At 41.8% G+C, this 16,997-nt stretch overlaps 1 protein-coding gene across 11 annotated transcripts in view; it reads right to left on the reverse strand.

The window, feature by feature from the left end:
* fat3a (FAT atypical cadherin 3a) overlaps positions 1-16,997 on the reverse strand; it is a 104,318-nt gene that overhangs the window by 56,260 nt on the left and 31,061 nt on the right. For 6 of the 11 annotated variants that reach the window (XM_054736894.2, XM_054736898.2, XM_054736896.2 and 3 more), the window contains exons 3-8: positions 13,234-13,557; positions 8,810-8,871; positions 6,649-6,963; positions 6,281-6,491; positions 3,814-3,882; positions 473-615 (exon numbers count right to left, since the gene is read on the reverse strand). In XM_054736894.2, the coding sequence (XP_054592869.2) occupies positions 473-615; positions 3,814-3,882; positions 6,281-6,491; positions 6,649-6,963; positions 8,810-8,871; positions 13,234-13,557 (1,124 nt within the window). The remainder of the gene's footprint in view (positions 1-472; positions 616-3,813; positions 3,883-6,280; positions 6,492-6,648; positions 6,964-8,809; positions 8,872-13,233; positions 13,558-16,997) is intronic. The other 5 variants (XM_015976029.3, XM_015976026.3, XM_015976025.3 and 2 more) reach the window with 2 other exon arrangements.

The following is a 16,997-nucleotide window of genomic DNA, read 5'->3' on the forward strand; positions in this document are numbered from 1 at the left end:
TAAATTCTGAGCTGAATTCTGTTAGTTTCACCAAAAAAAAAAAATACATTTTACAGATGCAATTTGAAGAATTTGAATATCGTGCAAAAGTTAATTCATTTCATTCAAAAGCAAAAGAGGCCCAAACCAATTACTGAGCACTTTAGCACGGTTATATTTTTTCAGAGGTCTGACCTCTCTCTTTTTAAAATCCTTGTTTTATTGATTACACATAATATTAAAAAATTCTGAGAACTAGAATTTGAGGTTTTCGTAAGCCATAACCACCAAAGTTATATCAAGGCTTGAAATATCTGGCTTTGCTTGTAATGAGTTTATCTCATATATTAGTTTCACCCTTTAAGTTTAAATACTGACATAAAAAACTTTTGCACCATATTATAATTTTTTGAGTTTCAGCTGTACTAAAAATTTGTAAAATTGTGTCCAAAAAGCAACAAAATATTGAAACAAGTGTATTTTAAAAGAGTACCTGTGTATACGCAGTGTTGGTGCCATCTGTGGCCAAAACTGTAAGGTTGTAGAAGGAACGTTGCTCAGCGTCTAAAGGCTTGGCGATGACGATGGTCCCTGCAGCTTTCTCGATGTCAAACACACTGTCGCTGTTCCCACCTGCTCCAAAGGAAAAACAAGAGAGGGAGGATGAGGCACTGGGAGTGAATCAGTAACAAATACAAAGAAGCTGATAACTACTGTTTGAAATGATGGGATAATAAATAATTAAAAACAGTAAAAACACATTTTGACCATTTGTATGTACTGCATACAAAGTACTGAACTGGCTATTTTAGAAACAAATGGCTGAATTAGTCAGATGAAGACCAGATCAGAGATGATCATGTGATGAAGACCTTACAAACTCTGGTAAATGGTAATTGGCCCTTTCCAGCCTCTTTCCGGTGAAGCAGACTAACTGGAATCTGTCTAGTAAATCTATCACCTCATCTCGCCACTATTTCCTTAAGGCGTGCTGCGTGTGCCCAGTACTACTTGTCTCAATCAATCCTTGTCAAACTTTCTTGAAGAAGCTGTCCTCCTTTACATTTCCTCCTAGAATAATGATAGATTGACGCATCCCGGTACTACACTTATTACAGTAGTATGCTTCCAGCATTGATGCCACAATCCACTCATTGCTCATTTCACATACATTTCACTGGAATATTGAGTCGTTGGTTCTTGAAAAAGTAGCTGTTTTGAGAGCTGACCATTTACTTCTAATTCACTGTTAGCATTTTTAGCTCAACGTTAGCCTCTAGCATGCTTCACCTGATAGAGTAAAACAAAAGGATGACGTGGCTTCTTAGGGGTACAAGAAATAACTTCTGGGTTGCTTCTGTTTACTGGCTTTGGTATTGTTCTCCTGTTTACTTGCTTTTTGCCTGCCAGTGAATAATTACAAATGCCAGCGCTGTAGCGTTAGCTTGGTGTAGACTCTGGAACCTCACAGACAAACTGATTGTAAACAGTAACCATGTCCCTCTTTCGTTTTCTGAAAGTAGAAAGCCGGCTTAGAATGAAATCTGCTTTGATGTAACCTGGTTTCCAACATGATTGAGACATTAGACTGCTTTGTGTCACACAATAGGTGATCATTGTAGAAATCTTACACATTGCTCCTTTAAATGAGTTAACAACAGCCTTATTGTAAAATCACACTTGCAATAATTCAGCCATCTGCTCATTACTCACACTGCAATAAAGATCTAACCATATGGAGCCCATCAACTTCTGGACCACGCCCCAAAAAATAAGCATCAGTCTATGGGCCGATAAAAGTTATTTCCTGATCCCACTTGATATGTGACATAGATTTCACAAATGATGTCCGTGAATTTTAAAGACACATTTTGATGCCAAGAAAGCGCTTATTTTTGACAGGCGGCAAAAGTTATTTTAGGTTTTGTGTAAAAGCATGTAGAAGACTTCAACTGCTCATTTCACCATATTTACATCATCAAACCAGACATAGAGGAACAGAAGTAAAAAAAAAATGGCTGAGTATAGCAAGCTTCGCATCCTTCTTCCAGGACAGCAGAAGGAGCGGTAAACGTGTAAAACCACTCTAAATCTGGTCATGTGGTAAGTAGCACCTACGCTGGGGGAGAAGAGATCCTGCTGCGACTTGTGATTTGTAGTAATTTTAATTACAAATTATTACAAGCAAATAAATCTCAAATTACGTGACAGACATTGTCGAAACACACATAATTATTAACAATCTAAATAGAATTACAACATACGTGTGATTCAGTGCGTAAGGCAAAGCGGGTTAGAAAAACACTCGTATGGCCTGGTTCAGAAACCCATGAGCCAACAGGAAGGGGAGGAGCCTTAGGCTGAAATCCAAAACTTAAACCTGAACAGTAGTCAGACAGTCACTGATACTGGTCCAAGTGGTTTGTCTGGAAAACTGCTGGCAGGTAGTCTGGTTGCAGCTGTTCATGAATATGTGAGCTCAGCAATTCCTTCACTTGCTCTATTGTATAACATGTCTAACCATCTAGACACATTTCATGATTACCACCTCAGATCATTCAAAGCTTTCTCACTATCACCATTGAGAATGACAAAACATGCAGAAGTGGTGAGAGCTGTCAATATAGGATGCGGTTTGATTCTGGTTTCCAGGACAAAGCAACCCAACGAGTTAAAAGGTATATCGTCTTCTCTCCTCCTGAGGTAAGAACGACTAACATAGTGCTTGTGAAGAAAAGCCAAAGCTGTATTGTAGATGCTTCCCTGTTTAATGAGAGAAAATGATCCTTTCACTTACTCATGCAATATGTAGCTGACCAAAAATGTGCATATTGAATGCATTTCATCCTTAAATTCCATCTATACATCCATCCATCTTCTTGTACAAGGTCAGGCCAGTGGGGTAAGATGTTCAGAAGGAAAACATCCCTCTACCCAGAGACACTACTGAGGCATTCAAAGTCCAGAAAGGATGTATCATCCATCCCAGTAAGCCTCCAGAACAAGGCCACCAGGAGGAATCCAAATCAGACATTTTAACCGGCTCGATTTGATGAGGACGAGCAGCAGCTTTTACCTGAGATCACCTTGGATAATGAAGGTCCTCACCTTATCTCTAAAGCTGAGCCTGGTTAGGCTACAGAGGAAGTTCAACTCATCCTCTCACAATCCAAATCTTATAATCTGAGGTGAGGTACGGAACATAGACGGGTCTGTGAACCAAAAGCTTTGACTTTCAACTCAAATGTGTCTACGCCCAAACAGACCAAAGCCAAGCCCGCAATTCTGCAGATAAAGCCACAATCCAACGGTCCATCTCGCTCTCCACCTTATTAAACAAAGGAACAACATAAAGATGTGTGAACTCCTCCACTTTTAGGAAAGATACACTTTCATCCTGAGAGGGATAAAACTCCAACCTATCACACCCGCAGAGGCTTTGGGATGAGAGGTGATGCATCTTCGAGAAAGATCCAGTAGTTGAAACTAATTCAGTTCAAATCCAACTCATTCATCTTTCATTAATGAATCGTGTGGTGCAACTGAAGTTTAATCAAAACAGCCTGATTCTGTTAATTAAATTATTAATAAACAAACAGAAGCTTAACGGTCTTTGGCAGCAGGCTGCACTGGTTGCTGCCAGTTCACATTTAATCACAATGAAACATGGACTTACACACACACACACTTACAGGACAGATGTAAAATCATGCAGACACCTCATCGCAAACACTACGAGAGGAACAAGTATCACAAGAACAGGTGTCACCAAACATGTAAAAAGAAAAGAAAAAAGATGAAACACAACATGGAGATCTGGTGAAAGCAAAATACCTTCAGAGGAACAGTTCCTGAGACAAGCGTTCTGTAGAATATAGAACATCTCACGGAAAGGCCTGGAACCTACCAGGCACGAAGAGTTGAAGAGAGAGAATAGAAAAAATGTGAGAAAGGAAAAGATGACAGACAAAGAAGGGAGACAGGAAATGTTCTCTGAGAAAAATGACCAGCCTCTTGTGGCAGCTGTCCCTTAAAGCTGGTCGATCAGGTTTTTATGAGTCTGTTGGGTTCGATTCGTGTTGCTTGCAAGGAAGGTAAAGCATTGAATCCTTGTGGTCTCCCTCTAAGTGGTCGTAGCGGGGTGTGCAGAAGAATGTTTAACAGTGTTAAACAATCAGTATCTCTAAAAGAAGTCGTGCAAAACACTAGGAATGCTACGATCAGACATTTTACGGCTGATCTCTATACCGACCACCAACAGCGATACGATTATCGATAGTGATAACTGACAAGGGTCACTTGGATTGGGCGTGAATTATTCGATGTCACACAATGAGTGCTCATGGATACATAATCTGGAAAAAAAGAACCACAAAATTGCCTTAATTTAGACAAAACCATGTTTATACTTGCTTTATAAAAGAAAAACACACAACAAACCTTCCAGCACAGGTAGTGCGTGTGTTTTAGATCACACATTCTAAGCCGCCCAACCCAAGGTGTAGAACTGATAAAGCATTTAGCCTTAGTGTGGAAAGACAAATAAATCTCACTACATTGTGTGTTCCAGTAGCAAGGCCCAAAATGAGAGAGCAGCAGGCAGAGCTCGGTGTGTTCGACTTCCGAGAGAGGCTGCTAATCTAGCACGATGAATAAAATTACTCTTCACTCATCCTTGTGACCGTCACCCTCATACAGACGAGTGTTGGTGAGTATAGGCTGCACCAGCTGCCGTCTCACTGCTGCCGCTCTGCGTGTCTTTTAATTTCTGCACTGAGCCATGAAATCTCACCTCGCCTTGCCAAGTGCTTTTTCTTGTATTAAAGCTTCTTTCCGGAGCATTTATCTTATCTGATGGCACCATCTAGTGGCTGACAAGCATACCACACAAAAAGTCTATTCCTCTGTTTTTTAAGACGGCAACTTCACGTTTCTGTTTATAAATGTGCTTCTGTAGCCGACAAACAGCTAAAACACGCTGTTTTACGAGTATTATTCTCATGTCATGTTGTGTTCTCATATATTTATATTTTAGAGACTTTCTTGTCCGTGAACAGTTCATCAACTCTGCATCAGCCGAGTATTCCTTAAATGTGAAGCAAGAAAGTGGAAGTCTAACGCTATTGGCTAGTTCTGGTCGGCGCTCAGTTTCCTGATGAATGGAGCTCTGCGGGGCAGGGGGCGGGCTTAGCAAAATAAATAAATAAAAAAGACATATTGCTTACATTTTATCACAGTACATGAAGAGATCATCACTTTTACGGATTTCTGAAAAATCATACATCATTTCTGAAAAGGGAAAACTCCGGAAAGCAGCTTTAACACCTTTAACGAGCTTCACCCCACACGGTAATTCTTTGTGTTGCAGGATCTCTCACAAGTGGTGTAAGTATTCCCACATGGCAGACTTGAGTTTTTAGGATGGGCAAACTGCACACGTGTGAGCTGCAGGTGATCTGCTTGTATGACTGGCACCAAAAGGAACTGATCAGAATTTGCCAATCACATACTTTTCACAGAAGTTGGCCGATAATGACCTGCAGCTGCTCGATGGGCACACCCCTAGAAATTACAGCCTCTGTAAGTTGATGTAAATGCCTTCTAAGAGTTCTATGCATGTGTGTGTGTGTGTGTGTGTGTGTGTGTGTGTGTGTGTGTGTGTGTGTGTGTGTGTGTGTGTGTGTGTGTGTGTGTGTGTGTGTGTGTGTGTGTCTGCTCTGTCTTCTCCATCCCCAGTAAGTCGTGGATGATGGCTGCTTATACTGAGCCAGGATCCTCTGGAGGTTTCTTCCTGTTAAAAAGGAGTTTTCCTCTCCACTGTCGCTGCATGCTTGCTTAGTATGATGATTGTTATAAAGACTCTGACACTAGTCAGTGACTCGATGCCATTTGCTGGGTTCCTTATATAGGAAACTTTTTACTCATTGGCTTACTGAACTGACCTGTATTGGAATGTTTACTGTGGGAAGTGCCTTGAGACGACTCTTGTTGTGAACTGGCGCTTTATAAATAAACTTGAATTGAATTGAGTCTGATATGAAACGGAGCAGAAAATCTGATAATCGCAACAAAGCATGTTGGTCAAAAGCAGGTTTTCCAGTAATTAGACAGGTTCATGTTAAAGCCCACCGGAAGTCCTAACAAAGATGTGGTGTTACTTTAAAAAGAAAATCTTTTTGAGTCACGATAAAACTACATTACATACTGTTAATCTTTTGTACACCGTGCACAAAGCCTTGGTCTACTTCACAAAAGCAGAACCCTTTAAAGAGAAACACTGTCACAAGCAAGTGGGTTTTACCTGCAATATCAAACCACACTGGGACCGTGTTCTGTTGCAGAGTCACCACACCGACAATCTCGGCCACTTTATCATTCTCCATAATGGTGAAATTATAAAACGGCTCATCAAAGCGCAACGGTTGAGTTGATGGAGATGGTCGAAGGATCCACTCAATGTGAAGTCGAGTTGTTGACGACTTCTGGGGACGGCCATTATCTGACACTTTGATCTGCACACAAAAGCACAGAAATACTACGTTCAGGTCATCTGCTGAAATAAACATGCAAATACTAAGATGGCACAAAAGGACCATTCCTGTTTACACTTCTGTTAGTTGTCTTCAGTTGTCCTAAATCTTGCCAACATATTTAATAACTGACTCTTACAGTCAAGATGTCGTAGCTTCCAGCGGTGAAGGCCTTTCTTGATGATACCACTGCTGACTTGGGGTCAATGAAGAATTTTCCATCCTCATTTCCATCCACGATGCTGTAGGAGAGGTCGCTGTTGGGTCCATCATCAAGGTCATAGGCAAACACTCGATAGATAGGCTCAGCCTTCTTTCTACGCTCCCTCTCGGGTAGCTTCACTTGGTACACCTTTTCATGAAATGTGGGTTTGTTGTCATTTTCATCTACAACCACAGCTACTACCCACACGGTACTCTTCCTGGGAGTCGGACCCCCATCTGAAATCAGCACCTGTGAAGGCAAAACAATGATTTACCAGATTTGTACTCTTTCCTCAAGGGATCACAACCTTCAGAGTGTTAAGTTGCATTGCAATCTTTGATTATAATAGATTTGGGTTAGAATTCGTAAAATAACAATGTGACCATCAACACGGAACCAGTGCATACGGCTTCAGCTGAGTCCTAATGAGACTGGTGGCAGTTTTCTCCAATAAATCTCCTTCCAGTGTTTCAAATGACAAGAAATTCAAGCTTACATTTAGCGAAGGACTCTAAAGTTCAGCCACAAGTGTTTTTTGCTGACTTATTGTCTTTTTCGTGACGTGCCCTTTATTCTCTCCTCTAAAAGGAAGATTACTTTACTTTTGCTGAAGACTGAAAACAGTTAGTTTTGACGTTACAAATGGTAAATAGTAGGGATGCACGAATACCAGATACTTTCGAACCAAATACAAGTACAAGTACTTCCTTTTGAGTACTTGACAATACACAGAACCGACATGAGTACTACTAAACGTGATGTCGTGATACTAATGGGAACGCATCTTTCACTGTGATGCATTTCAAGGGAACTATTTCTGTCTGTTAAAAGTCCAAAACAAGCTAGTTTGTAGCCTTATATTGTTTTATTTGTGTTGCTTTAGTAGCAAAATGGTAACAGCTTGCTGCTGAATTGGCCACACTAACAGACAAGGGTGTAAACCCAACTTGTTTTTATATCCAGTGCTGGCGCTCCGCCCATGCGCATCATGCACTGTGCTAATTAAGTATTTAAGAATATAGTGAGACTTTTACAGTGAGAAAATCCCAAAAGAGTGTGATGTTTCATTCATTTTGGAAGGAAGGTTATACTGAAACATTTCATATCCAGTTGGCGGTGGGCTGGTCAGTTTTCTCCTTTCAAAACAAAAGAAGGAGGGGCGTAACTGTTTACCATCAGCAAGCGTGGGGTTGATGTGTCTCCTGCGAGCTAATACTGCAGCGCTGACTACTGTAAGTTAACGACGGCCGGCAAAGAGCTCCAGAGTTGTTTGAAGTGGTTACAGTAACCAAATGTTACCGCAGGGTGTCATTTTTACTTTCTTTCTACATAATGCACCTTTAAAAAAACAATTTCTGTGAGGCGCTCTGTGCACTGAGCACCATCATCCTCGGCAGGAGGAGAGATTGTTTAAAAAAAGAGTCATGTTCAAGACTGCAACTCCCCGCCCGAACACCGTCCGTCACAGAGTGATGATGTCAGAGTCACGCATAATATTTATTAATAGCTAATAAATGTAATTCAATCTTTTGCAACACTCATGCTCACCTTAACGTTAGCTGTTGTAATTTAAAAAAGCCATTTCTAAGTTGTGGATCACGTCCAGCTGTAACAACATGGAAATAGAAGCTGAAATGTTGATTTCTGGTCTCATGTTCATCTCTCGATGCCAAACTCAGAGGTTTTCAGTCAACAGCAGAAAGAAAGAAATGGATCTCACTGTTCCAAACTTTTTGGAGGGGCGTGTATCTAGACTGCAAGCAAACTAGGTCAGCTCACTGCTCAATCTAGAAAGCCACGTTGTTGTTTTTTTTACCACTGAAGTCTAAAGTTAGGCTCATTTCTCATATCATCACCACAGGAGCCTTCCATAGGTAAACACCAAATTGACTTTCTTGACTTTGCAACAACAGAAATAAATATTGGTTACAGCAACTGAATATGTCTTCATCTGACCACATGGTTCCTTCTTGCATGAAAGCGGTTCAGGTTTCACCTTCTGGATGCAGTGGTGACCTTGCTGATTGACAAGAACCCAAGACAAGGAGTTAAGGAAAGGTATCAAGAATCTTCTAATTAGAAAACTTCTCCTCACCTCAAGATTGTGCTCTGTTTGTTGTTCTCGATCTAACTTCCGTGAAGTTGTGGTGATCAACCCTAAAACAAAAAACAATAGGAAACTCTTTTAAAAGAATCTCTTTCTTTCTTTTACCAGATGATCGAGTAAGGATGCCTCCTGGACGCCTCCCTGGTGAGGTTTTCCGGCCACGCTCAACCGGGAGAAGGCCTAAAGGAAGACCCAGGACACGCTGGAGAAACTAAGTCTCACAGCTGGTCAGGGAACACCTTAGGATTCCCCCGGAGGAGCTGGCCCAAGAGGCTGGGGAGAGGGAAGTCTGGGCCTCTCTGCTTAGGCAACTGCCTCCGCAACCTGGCCCCAGATAAGCAGCCGAAAATGGACGGATGGATCTTTCCCTCTTTTAATGAGAATACTCCTACTTAACCAATGACTTAAAATGTACCCAACTTCAACAAGGGGTGAAAAGGGGGAAATGTGAAATAAAGAGCACCCAAAACCAAAGAAAATGTGACAAGTTCCATCTTTCAAAGCTGTGAGTTTGTTTTCCTTTTATTCTGCATTATTTAATCCTCAATTCTCCACTTTGACATGAATAAGAATCTAATCAGCATGAAACATGCTGTAAACAAAGAATGCTTTCAAATATGGAAGTGCTCTCTACACAAAACAGCATGAATTCATCTAGCTACGCTTGAGCACAGTTGTTGAAGGAACTGGCCTGGTAGGTTGTTCCAAACATCTTTGAGAACTAACCACAGATCTTCTGTGGACGTAGGCTTCCTCGCATCCTTCTGTCTCTTCGTGTAATCCTAGACACACTCCATGACGAAGAGCCAAACCACCACTTGCAGGACTTCGGCTGCATGTTTGGTGTCACTCACTTTGCATTTCTTAAATGATTTCTGAAATCATTTTTTGTTTACAGCATTTTTAACACCTACCTAAATCCTTTGCACAGAACTCTATCTTCCTGCTGCGGGTCAGAAAACACACAGCTGCTTTCACAGACACTGTTTTCTAATGAATTCATAAACACAGCTTGAAACAATGTTTTTAAAAACAGCTGAATAAACTCAACGTCTGCAAATGCTAATGGACCCTGGTTATAACTCCTATTTACAGGAATGTTTAACAAATGCCACAAAAATCAATAAAAAATGTTCGCAGGTAATGACTGCTGTTTAAAACGGTGTTAATAAGACGGACTGGTGATGCCTGTTTACCAGGAATAAAAAAGATAAACTCTGTCTTTCTCACCTAATATAACAACCCCTTGATTTGATTTCATGGTAATGGACTATTTTATTGTATTTTTATGCACAATGTGTGCTTTTAAATACTCATCATGTGAAAATGTTCACACTGATAAATGATTTGTTATGATTCATAAAATAATGCATTACAGCGAATCTGGAAACAAGCTAGGTTTTGAATGTAAACACGATCACAGCACACTCACCCCTCCCTTCGAGTTTCTTCCCTGGATCCTCATCCACCGGAACCAGAAACCAACATTTCCAAAGAAAAACAATAGAGCGCTAAACACCAGTCACTGTTTTCTACATCCAAACGTCTTCAGTTGTTTGTGACTGTAAATGGAGTTTTTCTTTTTGGGACTCTGGTGGTTTGTCCTAAAGCTGAAGTAGTAGCAGCCGGCTGTTTCTCCTTCTGATATTCTTGAGCGGAGAACATCTCACACCAGTGATGTTCTGCTGCTAAGTGTGTGAATGGCAAATGGCCTGTAATTGTATAGGGAACCCAAGTCACTCCCAACTACTTCTGCATCATGGGACTAAAAATGCCATTTTCTAATTCCGCTTGTTATGTACCATGGATTTCAAATATGATGTCCGTGAATTTTAAAGACACATTTTGATACCAAGAGCGCTCTTATTTTCAAACGGAGGGAAGCGCTAATTTAGGTTTAGTGTGAAAATAAGTCCAGGACTACAAATGCGCTTCAGGAAAGTGACGTCATCGAACCAGACACGGAAAAAACTGAGGGAAAATGGCTGTAAGTTCAGCAAACTTCCCGCAGGAGGAAAGAACCACCATGAATCTAGCCATGTGGTAAGTAGCAGCTACACTAGGGGAGAAGAGATTCTGTGGTGATGTCACATATGCGACGTGCTGACATTTGATTTGTAGTCATGCTAATTACGAACATTTATAACCTGATAAATATGAAATTACGTGTTTGGCAAGGTCGAAACACCCATCATTAGTTTTCATTTGAATTACAGTACAACATATGTGTGATCCAGGGTCTAAGGCAAAGCGGGTTAGAAAATAGCGTTTAGCCCCGTTGACTTGCATTCATTTTCTCTTTCTTCCGGGGACTCATGAGCCAACCGGAAAGGGAGGAGACTTAGGCTCTCTATAGTACCATATTAGGTTTCTACAATCCCCCAAGGCACTTCACAACACAACCAGTCATTCACCCATTCACGCACACATTCTCACGCTGGTGGGGATGAGCTGCTATCTAGCCACAGCTGCCCTGGAGCGCACTGACAAGGGCAAGGCTGACGAGCACTGGTGTCACGGTCCCTCCGACCACCACCAGCAGGCGAGGTGGGTTAAGTGTCTAATGTAACAAATGGAGGACCCAGGGAAGTGCGGCAGTTAAGCGAGACCGACAACTGGATGGTCCAATAGTTGCTTTTTGGTCTGAAACGTGTTATTGGCAGTTTTCAGACAAATGCGAGGAAACCACTTTAATTATTTATTTTTATTTATTTTTTTATCTCCACAATATATATATATAGCTCCAATAGGGCTGGGCAATAAATCGAAAATGTATCGTTATCGAAATTTCTGACTCTTATCAAGATAATTTTTCCAATGCCAATAAATTTAATGATAAAAGAATGAAAATATGTGTGTATGTTGGCAACGTTCATGTCCCTTTAAGAAGCTGTAACCACCTTGAGTCACATAAAAATGTGACTCAATATAATACATGTAGCTTTTGTTTCCTAGCATACCTAGTTATCGTCCATTTATCGTTATGTAAAATCTCTTCCTGGCACTCGCAGAGTACAGACGCTTCTGCTTTTGCTCCCTTATCTTTTTTCCCCAAGGCTCTTTGTCCTGTCTGCCTACAGAGCGCTTTTCTGCATTTCTTCTGAGAAACCCTATTTTTTAGAAATGGATTTAATTAATTGGTCATTCAACGTGATTGATAAGATTTTTTTCTATGATGAGAACGGAGGAGGGGGCTCCCACTTGTCCGAAAGGGACAAACGCAGCGGGATATATGCTCGATTCCTGGAAGGAGTGGAAGATCGTATGCCTCTCTCAGTTGTCCAATGAGGATGTCGAAGATGTGTGGGTATTTGGATTGATGATCACTGGATTTCTTCTGATTGGAGTGGGAAGATATCTGGTTTTCTGGAAATTTGGGAAGACGGGAGCGATTGGAGGGCGACCCGCACCCACGGAAAGCACCGCCCGGGCGGTGACCTTACAGACTGGGACGTTACTCGAGGTGAATCGTAAGCTGGACAATGTCCTAGCTGCGTTACCGGTGTTAGTGCGCAAAAGGGATGTCATCTCGGAGAGGGTCACCGGACGGTGTGGAGATGTTTAAAACCTAAATTGGTTTCACTGGAGGACTTGAATGATCAGTTACAGACTGAAGGCAGAAAGGGAAATTATCTCTGCCTGACCCAAACAAAGTCTTGTTATCCAAATCTGACGCCATGGCAGCCTTCAAGATGCCAACAACAAACCCCCACGAAGGAATGCAGACAGATGCTGTGAAAACCCACAACCTGCAGGTTTCAATGTGCTCTGCGCTCCTCCCAAGATCTCCCTCCCACCAGTGGCTACAGTGGCTGAGCGCCATACAGGGCTGCTCCCGCTGGGGAAACAGGATCCCAGCCCCCCTATCGGAATCTCTTGATGTGAATTGTGATGTTCTTGCTTACATGTTTGAGGCATTTTTTGCACAGCAAAGCTAAGCCCTGCCGGGAGTAACTCTGGTATACCTTTTTTTCCCTCCCCCAATTTATTCTCTTTATCCTCATGTAATTCCCTTTTCCTCTTATCTCTATTAAGGTAGCGCGACTCGTGCTGTGAATGACCGCAGTCACCAATTCTTGTCATGTGTCTTGCCCATGTATGTCTGATCTCTGAATTGTGTGTACTGAAACTCTAATTTCCCTCTGGGATTAATAAAGTATTTGATTTGATTTGATTATCGATGTGAAATCCTCAATATATTGTGATATTGATTTTCGCCCAGCCCTAAGCTCCACTATGTTAGAACACAGTGTTTTAAGCTAATTTCTTTTTCCAGATTTGCTATTGCAGCTTTAAAACTTTCAAATTTCCTTTTATTCGAGCATCTATATTTTCTAGATCATTTATTTTATTCTATTGACCTAAAGATGTCATTCTGCTTAAATGTTTTTAAACTAACACAGATTACTTACCAGTGCGAGTGTTGATTGTGAAGAAATTCTGTGGGTTTCCACTTATGATGCGGAAGCTGAGCAAATCAGCAGCCATAGGAGGTGACACATCAGGGTCCTGTGCCTGAATCTGGATTACTGAGACGTCTCGGGGAGAATTCTCAGGCACTGAGCACCGATACAATGGCTCAGGGGTCAATGGAGCGTTGTCATTTACATCCTCCACCTCAATGAACACCTCGATAGCAGAAAACTGAGGGACCACACCACGGTCACTGGCATAAACCGTTAGCCAATAAGAGTCTTTGGTCTCCCGGTCCAATAAATCTGTGGTGTAGATCATGCCTGTCAGGGAAGGAGATGAAAGGAGTGAAAACATTGCTTACTAGTTAAATCTAGTACAACTGGTTTGACAAATGACACAATGTTTTTTGTTAAGTGAAGACACCAAATTGTCCCTAGGTGTGAGTGAGTGGGTGAATGGTTGTGTGTCTTTTTAAGTCCCTGTGGTGGAGTAGAGACCTGTCCGGTGTGTCTCTGGCCTCTCACCCAATGACTGGTGGAGATAGACTCCAGCTCTCCATGGCTCTACTTAGGAAAACGGGTTAAGACCTCCCAGAAAAATCACCTGGCCCGCTCTACTCCGCCCAGATACGGTAGGAACTTGGAAGTGTTCACATCGGGCTAGACTGGGTTTTTCAGTCCTCTTCCCAAGGTGGTCTGCTTCAGGCCAAACTGGTCCACTGCTGACCGACTGGCCGGCTCACATTCATGCCTACCATTAGGGAGAGGGATTCGTTATCATTCTCGATACTGAGAAGGAAACATCTCCTCTGACTGAAGCTGGCTCTGTCTGAGGAGCACAGACAGCGCAGCCAGGCTTGAGCTGCCTGCGCAAGGACACACAGACCAGTCTGGATGCAACATCAGAGTCAGATCCTTCAAAAGTAACACTACTCACAGCCGCCTTTGTTTGGGAGACAAAGAGGACTCCTATGCACGACTTTTGTCTCGCCCACGTGCTCAGAGATAGACACATTCCTGAGAAGTGTATGTGAACAAACCCTACCAGAGTAGGACCCAGACCCAATTCCATCCAACATGGAACGGCCGTATGGTGAAGTGGCATAAGTGGCCATTACTTGGAGAAACCTCAAAAACACTACACGCTCCATTTGAGACTCCACAGGCCTCAGTTAGCAAGCTGAAGTGACCTGCACTAGTGCTTTTCTGAGTCAGATGACTCCAAAGCAATTTACAACATTCCCACACATCCCCACACTGATGGTGATGAGCTACAGTTTAGCCACGGCTACCCTGGGGAACACTGAGAGGCTAGGCTGTCCTACACTGACTCCACCGGTTCCTCCAACCACCATCAGCCGGCAAGCAGGAGGATTAGTCCCAATGCCCACCTCTGGTCACGAGCTTTGGGTAATGTCCAAAAAACAAAATCACCGATACAAGCAGCTGAAATGAGATTCCCAGATGAGGGGGCCGGGCTCAGCCTTAGAGATGTGTTCGAGAGGTTGGACATTCAAAAGAGATTGAGAGTAGATCGACTGCTCCTTCATGTGGAGAGGAGCCAGCTTTGGGGCATTTGGGAAGGATATCTGGACGTCTCACAAGGGAGCTGTTTCGGGAAGGCCTTGCCGGTCGGAGTCCCCTGGGTCTTTCCAGGGGAGGTTGGAGGGGTTAAATCTCAACATTGGTCAGGGAATGTCTTGGGATACTGTAGGTGGACTGTATGGATCACACCAGCCTTTTCAACATTAAGAACACCAGATATACCACTTTCTAAAAAAGCAAAGCCATCTTCATCTATGACACTAATTGTAGTAAAGTATTCCACAGCCCTGAAGGCCACTGTGTTTTTATGTATTAGCCAGAAGATGAGATATAGGCTCATGCAGTAATTATGAGAACATAAACTAGGACAGTGGTTAGAGTTTGCTCTGATCCAGGAGAGTGGAGGTCCTTGATAACACACTCAGCAAGCACAACTCTTTCATTTCAGTCTTCTCTGTGTGCTGTATCTGTTAATATGAGAAACAAACGGATCTTATTTGCATTATTCAGTCCTGCAATGATACGATGTTTGTTTGTTGTGTCTATGTATTGTAGAGATGCATACAGCCACCTCAGTAATAAGTACAGAACAGATCCAAGTGGAGCATACTAATTAATCTGTACATCTGAGTCTGCTTCAGCAAATCTTCGTGTGTGCATGCTGCATGGTACACGGCCGTTGTTAATATTAGCATTTGCTCAAACACCAGGATGTCTGCCTTCATAACTGTAATAAAACTTGTGCAGCTCTCCTGGACACTGATAACTCCTCCTAGATTTACATGGCTGGCTGTTGCTTTCATAGAGACAGCACAACATATTGAGTGGACATCAGCATTAAGTGAATACATTGAGTATTTTCCAAGCATTTAGCAAGAGCAGCGAGAGATAGTGATGGTGAAGCTTCATGAAGCAATAAGGTTCAAAGCTGCCTAAAGTTCACTACTGGAAGCTTAATTTATTTCCTCATTTAATCAGCTTTACATAGCGACATCTGCTGGTGGAGTTGAACCATCACAGTCAATTCATTAGTAGCAAATTCTGTCTAACCTGTACTTTAAATGAGTGGATGGTATGTTTTATGGCTCTTCTGTCCTTTATCATTTCTAATCATTAAAACAAGAGCTAAGGACAACCGAAATTGCTATTGACACTACAACTACATCAAACATCAAGCATTCCTTTCTACAAACTCAACTACTTAAAACCCCGCTGGGCAGTTGAACCACGCTAAAACAGTCCACAAAGGATGAAGGGTTTTGGCTGCTTTCATTTTGAAAAGAACCAGTCACGTGATCCACCTAAAACAAGTTCTCGTTTCTCCCCAGTGACACCTTTTCTGTGAAACAAAACAAGCCTCAAATCCTCTTTTGTGCCTTTTAATGCTCGGTACACACTTCAAAGCCTTGGCTTGAAATGTGACATCACTAGCGAGAGTAACAAAACAAGTGGATGTGAACCTCATCCCAGCATCAGCTGTGTACCTTCCTAGTTAGAGTTAAAGGTCGTAGATGAGGCTAAAGGGACCATGACATCTAGGGCTGCACAATGTTAGGAAAACCTGCGATATGCTGTATTGTGATGACGATATTATGTGCGATAAATAAAAACTTAACTCAGGAACAAAAATAATCAAAATCAAAGAAATAAAAATGAATGACAAAAAAAAATCATAAAAATGAGAAAAGCAAAAATGTGAGAAAATGGAAAAAGAAAATGAACAGGAAAAGGCAATCAGTGGACCCCGGGAAAAGCAGAATCAGCAGAAAGAGCAGAACAAAGCCAACTCAGACGTTTGCTACCCATCAAAATTAAGTGTCGTCCGCCTCGGGGGTGGGCATCTGACCTATGAGAACCCACCCAATCGGTCAAATGGGTGAAGAGCTCTACTTGACTTGTTAAAAAACACATAATACTTCCATTTGATTGACAGAATGCATTATGCGTAGCAAACATTTGAGCTCACCATTCATTGCTATATTTATTTGTTCTTACCATATGTACATTAGTATGTCTGTGTCCCTTATGCTGCACACTTCTGGAATCCCAACTTTTCTTTTTTATTTGTTATTTTAATTGGTTGAAGATTACAATAATAATTTACTGCCTTTGTGTGTTTTATTTATTTATTTTTCTTCTTTCTTTTCTCTGTTTGTGCTGAAGTAACGAGTGAATTTCTCCACCATGGGATGAATAAAGTTCATTCTATTCTATTC

The sequence above is a fragment of the Nothobranchius furzeri genome, chromosome 13 (genome assembly GCF_043380555.1).
Source record: "Nothobranchius furzeri strain GRZ-AD chromosome 13, NfurGRZ-RIMD1, whole genome shotgun sequence".
Taxonomy (NCBI): Eukaryota; Metazoa; Chordata; class Actinopteri; order Cyprinodontiformes; family Nothobranchiidae; genus Nothobranchius; species Nothobranchius furzeri.